This window comes from Enhydra lutris, unplaced genomic scaffold, assembly GCF_002288905.1.
Source record: "Enhydra lutris kenyoni isolate GAN:26980312 unplaced genomic scaffold, ASM228890v2 scaffoldscaffold25, whole genome shotgun sequence".
In the NCBI taxonomy this organism is placed as follows: domain Eukaryota; kingdom Metazoa; phylum Chordata; class Mammalia; order Carnivora; family Mustelidae; genus Enhydra; species Enhydra lutris.
Genome location: NW_019154109.1, coordinates 903,866 through 916,117, shown reverse-complemented (window position 1 = coordinate 916,117; position 12,252 = coordinate 903,866). Strand labels below are relative to the sequence as shown.

Sequence of the window (12,252 nt, the reverse complement as noted above, 5' to 3'; positions counted from 1 at the left end):
AGAGTCTCAGGCTTCTGCGGCAGCAGTTTCACTAAAGCCATGTGCTCTCAGGGCTGTTCAAATTAGGCAAAATGGTACAACCAACATAAATGTGGCTTCTGCTTTATGACATTCACTTTTGACATCTGTTTTTTTCTCAGCATGCCTCTACTGGGTAAAATCTAGGTTGGTACAAGAGCCATGGTGTCCTAAAGTCTTTGAAGTATACTTTGGCATGTATTAAGCAAATGTTACAGGAGATACAAATAAGAGATGTGAGCCAAACTTTTCATTGTTTATCCCTAATATGCCAATTTTGGAAAAATATTGGATAGAAATGGTATTTTGTCAAGTATGCATGTAGTTCATAGAATATACTCAGTTATATAAATAACTTATACTGTATGAAGTAGAGAGATTTTAGAGTTTTGTTATTGACAGATGAGTTTGAGAGATAATGAAGGAAAAAAGAAGGGAAGAGAATTAGAAAGAATGACACATCTATAAGTTTGTCTTTATTATCTTTTATTATTTCCACTAAATGTATTATTACCCCCTTCTCCCCCTAAGTTGAGATATACTTCCTTGGAATGTATATGAAATTTGGCTTAGGATTTTGTTCTAAAACCATTTTTAATAGCAACCTCTTTTAAGGATCAGCAAAATGTGGAGTACTAAATTATCCTCAGCAGAATTTCCACAACATGCTTGAGGTAGCTACTATTTTTATCATTATTTTAGAAATGTAGAAATGTAGGTACGAATGAGTTCTCATTTTCCAAAGTCACAATCTGGATATTGAGATTGTAAAACAGGGCTGAGTTACTCCAAAGTCTTCCTCTCAACCCGTAGTACATCAACAGCAAATAAGCAAGAGGCACCAGACAGGAAATTGCTGCAAAGGAAGACTACAGTGTAAGGACTACATTTATTAAATGCTCGCATATGTTCTATAGCTAGGGTAGCTGAAAGTATAGTACTAAAAAACACGAGTAGATGCTGAAGCATACAAGAGTTTAGTATGTAAGAAAAGGTGGAAATTCAGATCAGTGGCAAAAAACATGAATTATTTGATAAGTAATTGGAGTAACGTGGCAACTCTCTGGGAAAAAATGAGGTTGTGGGGCGCCTGGGTGGCCCAGTCACCTGCCTTCAGCTCAGGTCAGGATCCCAAGGTCCTGGGATTGAGCCTGAATCCAGCTCCTGCTCAGTGTGGGGGATCTGCTTGTCTCTTTCTCTCTGCCCCTCCCCCACAACTGCGAGCGCGTGTGTGGTCGCCCTCTCTCAAATAAAATCTTTTTTTAAAAAATGAGGTTGTGTACTTACCTGACACTGTTCACAAGGATTTATTTTATATTCATTGGTTAAAAATTAAACCAAAGGAGCATTATAAAATACCATGGCTACAGAGAGAGGAAAAAGAGAGAGAGAGAGCTCACAGGGTTGCTGGTGGGGGATGGGGGAGAGGAAGAGAATCATTACAGCAGACTCCTCATGAAACAAGGAGCCCAGATGTGGGACTCAATCCACAACCTATGAGATGTTAGTCTATTCTGTTTCTTTTTGTGAAATGTGTTCACCTGCTAAGGATTCATTGTTCTGTGCTATTATGGCATGTGTACTTTTCTCTGAATATATTTTATTTTAATAAAAAGTTACAAAATGAAAATAGTGACAGCTCTCACCTCACTAGGTTATTTTATAGTTTAAATTAAAACCCATTAGAATGTAAACTACATGAGGACAGTAGTTTTAATCTTTTTTTCCACTGCTGTATACCCAAGATTAGAGCATGACCTGGTATATAGTGATCATTCAAAACATTTTTCAACATGAATGATAATATAGCACAGTGCTGATTTCATCACCCACCACAGATTACAAACACTAAACATTAGACATTACTATCAATAATATAGTTTTATCATTGCTTGAGACTAGTAGGTCATTTTTCTCTTTAAGAAGTGTAACCTAGACAACACTGTGTTTTAACATGAGGTATCCATTATCTCATGTTTCTAAGTTCATCTCTCCATTTGATCAATGGTGGCAAAGAAATCAATGGCCACAGGTGAACTTTACTCCATGGACTTACAATAGGGAATTAAAGTTGAAAATTTACCTTGATTTTATGCAGTCTGAGTTAATGATTTGTGCTGCTGCTATTGTTGCCCTCACAAGTTATCACGTTTTTACTAGACTCTGGCATGAAAAGTATTGTCAATTAACATAGTCATGTTATTTTAGTATTATTTGAAAATATTTTAAATGAAATATAAGTTTTGTTACAAAGATACTTTGACAGATGTTGTCAATAATTAACTTTTTCTTCAGGCAAAGTATTGTGTACTTATGAGTCCCTAGTACTTTAGAATTGTTAAAATCTTTATTGGGCACACCGTTGACGATGAGGACGAAAGAGTTGGCTTTTATCATCATATTAATCATCTCAGGAGAACTCTATGCAGAAGGTAAAATTAATTTTTCATAATCTTTATTCTCTAAAAATTATAAAGGGAAATTATAACATTCATTTAACTTGAACTTTTATTAATAGTCTTTCATTTGCGTATCAACTTGATGAAAAGCACAATTCTTATAATTGTTATAAATATTTACGCAGATTTTTTTCCCTTGGGCATAACTAGTAAACTACCCTTATAATGACAAACGTAGAGAAACAGCACAAGACAAAAAAGAAGAAAACAGCTTTGTACCTCTAGGTTTTGTGGCATAGGAGATGAGGATCTAAAAACTTGGAAGGGTTTTCAGTCTAACAGAACCACCGATTAGAAGTCGTATGTTAACCTTAATTCTAATTTCATACTAGAATTTATTCCTAATGCTGCATAGCTTGTACAATTTTAATTCTCTGTTCGTAAAGTGAGAGCTTAGTGTTGGAAATTTGAAAAAGAAATATTCAAGAATCATCAAGATTTTGGAATCTTTACCCTTTGATTTGTATCCTAATTTGTTCACTGGTTGAAATGTTTTAGTGATTAGGAGGAAGACTGTATAATGTTATGCAGATAAAGACACTTTTGAGGATGAAATAGAGCTCTATTAATAGTTATATGAGACAACAGTATAAGTTAGGACTGTGCAGACAAACCAGTACACATGGACTCCTTAACTCTTAGAAATCTTTATAGCCAGATTGCCGGGTGTGTGAATAAGTGTGAGTGAGACAGGCAATGTGCAAGTGTGGGTTATTTAGGACTAGTTAATAGTGTTATTAGGCTGTAGAGATAAGAAACAAGAAAGGATAATTAGGTGTCAGCAAGAGTGAATATACAAATGAGGAAACCACACAGCAATAAGACTTTTCTAAAAAACACATTTGGAACTTTGTTGAGATAAAATATCCTATGAATTATAATTGCCTTTTATTTCTTTTTAAGATTTTATTTATTTATTTGTCAGAGAGAGAGGGAACAGAGGCAGGCCGAGTGGCAGCAGAGGCAGAGGGAGAAGCAGGCTCCCTGCCGAGCAAGGAGCCCGATGTGGGACTCCATCCCAGGATGCCTAGGGATCACGATCTGAGCTGAAGGCAGCTGCTTAACCAACTGAGCCACCCAGGCGTCCCTATAATTGCCTTTTAGGTAATAGTTTACTATAAATTTCCTACCAAAAAAGTGCCTGCAGTTAAAATTATGAAAGTGAAATAAATAGAATTCATCTTATTTGATACATTCAATTCTACAACAAGATAACTTTTGCATGAATTATTTCCTTTGGTTTTATTTTTCTAAATAGGGAAAAATCAGCTGATATAATTCTCTACATCTATATACCACGAAGACATTGCATTTTCCTCAGGATGCCTGGGTGGCTCAGTCGGTTAAGCGTCTACCTTCAACTCAGTCATGGTCCCAGGGTCCTGGGATGGAGTCCCACATTGAGCTCCTTGCTCAGCGGGGAGCCTGCTTCTCCCTCTGCCTGCCATGCCCCTTACTTGTGCTCTCTCTCTCTCTGACAAATAAATAAAATCTTTTAAATAGAAGACATTGCATTTTCCAGATAATTTCCTAGTTATTATATGGTTATAATCTCCTTTTACTCAAACAAACAGACAAAAAAGCTAACCATAATCTCATATTTCCATGCTTTCCCTCACCCCATTAGGAACATTAGGGGCAAGAATTGAATTAATGGTACCTCTCATTTTATAACATTCAATCATCATTGGCCTATGAAATGTTCCACTTTTGCTTTATTTATATATTTCTTCCCTATATCCCTGACCCTGAATTCCATTTCCCCTAGCATCAAACTGGGAGCCACTGTTGTGTATTTGACATATTCATATATATGTAACTATCTTTCTGAACTATGTCTTATTTTGTGTATGTGCTTTATAGTCACATAAATGAAAGCTTGCCAGCAGTTTGATCTCCTTACTGTTTTGTTTTACTTGCTACCTTTTAAATATATTCCCATGTTGCTGAATCTATTCTGTTGCTTTTAACTGTGCATAGTGTTTCATATATTTTACTTATCTATCTTCCTTGTGATGGACATATCATTACTTCTAATTTCCTTCTAACCACAAATAATTCTTAATGAATGTATCCTATAATCACCTTATTTATTTGTTACAATTTGCCCTGTATGTGTTCACATGTGTTAACAAAACTGTATTGTCTATTTAAAAGTTGCTAAGAGAGCAGATCCTAAAAGTGTCATCACAGGGAAAAAAAATTATAAGTGTGTGGTGACAGATGTTAACTAGATTTATTGTGAGATGATTTTGCAATATGTGCAAATAAATACGTGGAATCGTTATGCTGTCTACCCAAACTAATAAAATGTTATACATCAATTATACCTCAATAAAAATTTATGTCAGTACATGTAATGTTTACTTACGTGTGACAGGCTTCTTTCACTGAATAATATGTTTGTGAGATTCACTATCCAACATTCACCACGGCTGCATGACATTCAGCTTTGTATTGTTGTACAATATTCCACTGAATGCATGTCTAAAATGTGTTTATCTTTTCTTCCATGAATGGGCATTTGGCTTGTTTCCAGTTTGGGACTACATGAATAGTGCTGCTATGAACATTCTTTTACATGTTGTTGGGTGGACAGAAGAATACTTTTATTCCTTCTTTCATTTTGTTGATGTGATGGATAACATTGACCAATTTTCACATGTTGAACCTTCCTTGCATTCCAGGGACAAAATCTACTTGCTCATTGGTCCTTTTAATATGCTGCTGAATTCTGTTTGCTAGTGTTTTGCTGAGAACCTTTGCATCAGTGTTCATAAGGGATGAGTGCTTTTTAAAAAAGAGTACATGTATATTCTGCTTTAATATTGCCAAAGAAAGCTGAGTACTTTTTATGAAGTCTGTGACCATATATATTTCCTGTTTTGTAAATCTCTTGCTCAAGTCTTTTATTTATTTTTTAATTAGTTGTCTGTCTTTTTCTTTTAAAAAAAAAAAGCCATTCATTTCAAAATTTTGTGGGTTTGCATATCTTAAGTGGAACTTCATCTACTCTAAACTCTGCTGTCCAGTATGGTAGCCACTAGCTGCATACAGCTATTGAAATGTGGTTAGTCCAAGTTGGGAGTGCTGTAAGTATAAATATACTCAAGTTCAGACTAGTAAGAAAAAAAAATGAAAAACCTTTTTAATATTTTAATGGGTTAAATAAAATGTATTATTAAAATTAACTTCAACTGTTCCTTTTATTAATGTGACTACTAGAAATTTTAAAATTACATATGTGGCTTGCATTATATTTCTATTAGAAAGTGCTGTTTTACAAAGTTAGGGAAAGCTTCCCTGGGGAAGTGGTTTGACTAGTTTTATTCTGACTATTGGTTATTGGGGTTGCTAGTAGATTAATTCTGATTGAAAAACATTGCCACAGAAGTCCCTTAAAAAGTGAGGTAATAAAAATAAGTACTGGTCCAAGTGGCTTCAAACGCTTTGAATTTTAAAATGTGCTGCCATTTGATCACACATCCTATGGTTTTAGATATACCTTTCTGTTTTCAGCTTGATATTTACTCATTTCAGAGAAACCCTGTGGTCTTCCTAGTGTGGAAAATGGAAGGATTGCCCAATATTACTATTCTTTTAAAAGCTATTACTTTCCAATGAAAATAAATGAAAAACTGTTGTTTTCCTGCTTGGCTGGTTATACAACTGAAACTGGGAAACAAGAGGCACAAGTCACATGTACCCGAGAGGGCTGGTCTCCAGAACCACGTTGCTTCAGTGAGTGTGTGGGTTGTGTCCACAAAATATTTATAATATTTAAGGAGATCAGTTCATAAAGGTCCAAGAAAATCTGGTGGGTGGTGAAACCTTTTGGTAGTTAAGAAAAAATTACCAACCCATTCTTTCTTTTAAAAATGAAGGCATATTCTGAAATTCTGTAAATAGTATTTCTTATTAAAATGTTATTGTCTTTGTTCTTTAGAGTACCTGTAAAGAGAATATGGATACTTACTGAAAATGGTATAATAATACTGTAAGAAACAGATGCAAATGACTTACTTTAAGGAATGAGGAACTTATACAGATAATAGTGCATAGGAAGCCAGAAAAATGCTTGACACCGGACTTAGGAAGAATACGATTGTTACTCTAGTGTTTTATCCTTTGAAAAACTTCTCTCTTCTTTGTGTGCCAACTCCTTCTCCCATAGATTCAGAAATATGTGTTTTCTGAATTTTAAGTTCAAATTTAGAAAAAGGAAATCTGATTGGTTCTTCTCATTATTTCATGCCAGGCTATCCTATGTCAAACTATTAATGGGCTTCCATTAGATCAGCTGACCTCTCTTGAACAAAGAAAGGACTCTCTAAGCTCTGTTTTACAGAGTAGAGGTTTCAGTTGGGCCTGTTTCATTTAGAAGGGGAAATGAGTATGATGGTGCTTGGTATGTATAGTGAGCATATCCATGTAGGATAATTATCCTTTCCACGACTGGAGAACAGACCATTAATTTAAGCATTGCACTTTTAGTATTAACATAGACCATAGAAAGAAATGAAGAAATAAAGAAAGAAGGGGAAAAAGAAAGAAAGATTGATTAATATATAGAGCTTAAAAATAAATGAAACATTAGCAAGAGCTTTGAAATAGGAACCAGAAAGAAGAACTCAGGTTTAGCGTGTCGTCTAATGGTTAAGATAGAACCTCTGCAGTTAACCTGCCTGTATTTGAATTCTGTTCCCTCACTGGGAAGAGAGCATTGTGAGCCTAAGCTTCTCATCTATAAAGTGGGCATAAACCTGCTTCACGGAGATAATCCATATATAGTTCTTGGCTTGTTATGAGGATCTAATAGTAGGGCTTAAAAAAATTACTGAGCTCATTCAGTGCTGAGGTATATTTATTATCTGACACAACACTGTTGCAAGTATCTGCTAAAAAATAACTGCAAACTCAAAGGTTTTGAGTAACAGGTCTATGATTCAGTCCCCAGTCAGTCACTGTCTACACGGACTGACTGGGAATAGGCTACACATACTTACTGTGTGGTTAGGTGATCGTTTGCTGAGTTAAAAAAAAATGAACGTAGTTTTCATGTTAAGGTATCTACAGACTTATTTAAGGACCCATAAGTTAGGTATGTGCTTTTGTTACATGGTGTTGAAACTTGTCAAACACAGTAGATTTAAATATTAGGACGTCAACCCAAATGAAATTCCTTCTATTCGTCATTAATGACAATTAGGAGAAGAGTTCTCTTATGTTTTCTAAAAGTAGATGTGATAGGAGTGGGAGTCACAATAAGAATCGAAGTTAATAAATACAAGGAATGTCAAGTCAAGAGTTGAATCAGTTTTTTAAGAAAATTGATTCAGAATATGCAGGATAATTCCAAAATTAAATCAAATCAAGGAATTCTGGAGTGAAATTTTTCTCTGTCCTTTAAATTCCAAGAAAAATATTAAACTTTTACCTTAGTTTTACAAGTAAGTAAAAGACAAGTTTAATTTCACCAAGTTAAGCAAAGATTTTTTTCTCCCCATAGAAAAATGCGTTAAGCCTGAGTTGAGGAATGGTTACATCTCTGATGTAAAATTAATGTACAAAATTCAAGAGAACATGCGTTATAGTTGTAATTCAGGATATAAAACCACTGGAGGAAAGGATGAAGAAGTAGTTCAATGTCTTGCTGATGGATGGTCTTCTCAACCTACCTGTAAGAAGGAACATGGTATGTGTTTAAGAATCATTTCCTAAATCAAGTAAAATTGATTCTGATTGCCTTTTTTTTAGACTAATTCATAGTTTTTCTGCATATGTTTCTAACAATTATGAGGACATATTTTTGTCATAATGCTTATTATTAAAAGTTTTTGTGCTACAAAAAAAAGAATCATTTTCTAAAACTAAAGATAAATGACTGTGAGGCTAGTACTTTCTTATATTGATAGTCATTTTTATTTAATATAATTGATTTTTTGTATGTCTGTAAAGGCAAGAAGTTGATATCATATTGTTTTTCTTAAATGTTAGGTGTTTCCTTTACCCACGAGTTCCCAACTCCCACAACTCACCTACTCCACTAGTTCCTATTTAATTTTTTTAATATTAATACACTTTTTAGAGCAGTCTTAGATTTGCAGAAATACTGGACAGCTAGTACAGAGAATTCCCATATACCGCTTCCTGCCCTTGGCCACATTTGATTACCCCTATTATTAACATTTTGTATTTAGTGTGGTATATTTGTTGCATTAACCAAAGTTCATACTTTAGGGTTCATTCTTTGTGTCATACATGCTGTGGATTTTGTCCAATGTATGATAACATGTATCTATCACTGAGAAATCATACAGAATAGTTTCAATGCCCTATGAATCCTTTGTGTTCCACCTGTTCATCCATTTTTCATTCTGCTAACCATTGGCAACCCCTGATCTTTCTTTTTAATTGCAGTAAAATATACATAACATGAAATTTTAACTATTTTTAAGTGTACAATTCAGTAGCCTTCAGTACATTCACAATGTTGTATAACCATCACCATTATTTCTTCTTCATCACCATTATTTCTTCTTTATCAACCCAAACAGAAATTCGTACCCATTAAACAATAAACCTGTCTATCCCCCACCCTACCCCAGTATCTGGTAACTTCTATTTTCTGTCTCTATAAATTTCCTTATTTTAAGTACTTTGTATAAGAAGGGTCACGCAGTATTATCCTTTTGTGTCTGACTTACTTCACTTAGCATAATGTAGTCAAGGTTCATCTATGTTGTAGCATGCATCAGAATTTACGTTCTTTTTATGGCTAAATAATATTTTATTGTGTGTATATAGATAGATCATCTATAGACATTTTGTTTATTCATTATCCATTGATGGACACTTGGGTTGGTGGCAGTTCTTCTAAAAATTAAACATAGAGTTACCATAGGATCCAGTAATTCCACTTCTAGGTATATATCCGGAGGGAAAGCAGGGACTCAAACAGACTTTTGCACAACAATGTTCCTAGCAACATTTTCACAATAACTAAAAGGTGGAAGTAGTTCCTACTTTATACTATAAATAAAAGAATGGAATGGAATAGGAGTGCCTGGGTGGCTCAGTCGGTAGGGCATCTACCTCAGGCTTAGGACATGATCCTGGGGTCCTGGGATTGACCCCCGTGTCCGGCTCCCTGCTCAGCAGGGAATCTGCTTCTCCCTCCCACTTGGGATCTCTCTCTCTCAAGTGTGTAAATGAAATCTTAAAAAAAAAAGCCTGGAATGGCATGGAATAGGATGAAAAAAAACCTCAAGCCTATTTCTCACAACATATATAAACTGCTAATTCCTTTATTAGAGAGGAATTTGAGGTAACGCTCATTATCTTTATTGGTAAACCAGTATCAGATATACTTAAAATAATCCAATAATTTGAATATGTATACTTTGTTAGTGTGTTGTTAGTTGCTTAAATTGTATAAATCCTCAGATGACACAGACTCAAAAAATTGTTACTGTACAAGCCTTCAGTTGAATTGTGGCCTTCTGCCAAGTATACTAGACCAGAATTTTAAGAATAGAAGACTGGTGGCATTAAGACACAAGATGTATAAAGAAAAACAGGAACTAGAGATGCAAAGGCAAACTGGCTATTTTTCAATTTTGCTGAAGTTTGATTCGGCCAAATATGCTTCAGATTTTGTGAAAATACATTTTGAGATTTATTTTTAATATTATAGTTTTAGTGATAAAGTTCATAAAATAAATAAAGTTGATTTTTTTTTTTTTAGAAACATGTTTGGTCCCTGAATTAGATCATGGGAATTATTCCACGGCGCAGAAAACGTTCAGAGTGAAGGACAAAATACAGTACGAGTGTGCTGCTGGCTACTACACAACTGGGGGAAAGAAGACAGAGGAGGTAGAATGCCGCACATATGGATGGTCTCTCACACCAAAATGTACCAGTAGGTTCTCATTTTAAGGACAATCTAGTTCTCATTTTAAAAACTTTCTCTCATCCAGTAGTGTATATAAATTGTCACACTCATGTTTCATTTTTCATACATTTTTTTTTTGCTTCGGGTTTTAATTATGTTGATCACCAGTTTTGATCATTTAAAGCTCTCAAGTAGAAAAAGAATTTCTCTTTGCTCAGATAATTAAATTAGAATAAGCCTAATGATACTTAATAAATATAGAAATTGGCAAGTTTTTGTTATGTGTAAAAAAATATGGCAAATTTACTCATTTCTATTCCAGACATGGTATATTGTTCAACAGAAAAAATAACACATTTTTTGAATTTTATTTGTGCTTTCATTTTTAGAATTAAAGTGCTCTTCTTTAAGATTAATAGAAAATGGTTATTTTCATCCTATAAAGCAAACATATGAAGAAGGAGATGTAGTTCAGTTTTTCTGTCATACAAATTATTATCTAAGTGGATCTGACTTAATTCAGTGTTATAACTTCGGTTGGTACCCAGCATCTCCTGTATGTGAAGGTAATTTTTAAAATTTCATACTCATACAAATAAAATATTGTGTCTTAATTAGCTTAATTTCTATGCAAAAATGTTTCTGATGTTATCTAATTCTTGTCCTGAGTGCTATTTTTTTTTTTTTTCAGTTTCAGAGGTAAAGTTTAGTGATTCATCAGTTGCATACAACACCCAGTGCTCATTACTTCAGGTGCCCTCCTTAATGCCCATCATCCAGTTACCCCATTCCCCACCCATCTCCCCTCCAGCAACCTTCAGTTTGTTTCCTAGAATTCAGCGTCTCTTATGGTTTACCTCCCTCTCTGTTTTTGTCTAATTTTATTTTTCATTCCCTTTGCCTGGGTTCATCTGTTTTGTTTCTTAAATTCCACATATGAGTGAAATCATACAGTATTTGTCTTTCTCTGACTGACTTATGAGAACTCAGCCATCAAAAAGAATGAAATCTTGCCATTTGCAATGATATGGAATGACATGGAGGGTATTATGTGGAATACTATTTTTAAAAATAATTATGGTCTTTTAAATCATTGCTAGATATTTTCAGCAATATTTAATCTTAAGAAATTTAAGAAAAATTTAAGAAATCTTAAAGGTTGTATTAGTTTGTAGAGTGGATGTAACTTTTAAACTCTTTCATTATAATGAATACATTTTACTTATTGGGAATTACTAGATTCAGTTATCTCACGCTGGTGGTTTGTGACGGTTCTTAGTTGGCCACATATTTCCTGATGTGAAAATACAGTCTTCAAAATGGTGGGGGTAAAGAACAGAAAAAAAAAAAAAATATTACCCAGAGTAAAAATGAAAAATATCGTCCTCAAGTAAGAGTATTCCTAAAATGTAATGTCTATGGCAAGTTTCTATCACTGGACATGTTCAAGCAGACAGTATGATCACCTATTGGGAGACAATTCACACATCATTTAAACATACCTACAATGATATATGAAGGAAGTCCAAGCCTAGCAGAGGAAACAAATTTAAAAAGGTAATTGACACAATGTGACAAATATAATAAATTCAGATATAAATTATTTGAACAAACACTGAAGATTTTGATTGGTATGATGTGGGATAGAATTTTTGGAGGTGATGAATAACATTTGAACTGAAAGGTAAATAGGATTTTGAGGATTGGAGGGGATGGAGAGTATATATACTCTGTAGTATAGAAAATAATATCATTATTGATCAACAAGAGAAAGACAGGAAAGTGGAACTTGGAGGAGGGGGTGAAGATTTGAAGCAAATGTTGGGAGGGGTGAAAGAGGGAGATGACCATGGGTATGAGATGAGATTGCCCAGAATG

General features: G+C 34.3%; 1 protein-coding gene across 1 annotated transcript in view; it reads left to right on the top strand.

Moving 5' to 3' along the window:
- Window positions 1-2,386: 2,386 nt before the first annotated feature.
- The window catches only part of LOC111151135 (coagulation factor XIII B chain), a 32,463-nt gene continuing 22,597 nt past the window's right edge, over window positions 2,387-12,252 (top strand). The window contains exons 1-5 of the mRNA XM_022508922.1: window positions 2,387-2,450; window positions 6,018-6,218; window positions 7,987-8,172; window positions 10,225-10,401; window positions 10,764-10,940. Of these exons, the coding sequence (XP_022364630.1) occupies window positions 2,387-2,450; window positions 6,018-6,218; window positions 7,987-8,172; window positions 10,225-10,401; window positions 10,764-10,940 (805 nt within the window). The remainder of the gene's footprint in view (window positions 2,451-6,017; window positions 6,219-7,986; window positions 8,173-10,224; window positions 10,402-10,763; window positions 10,941-12,252) is intronic.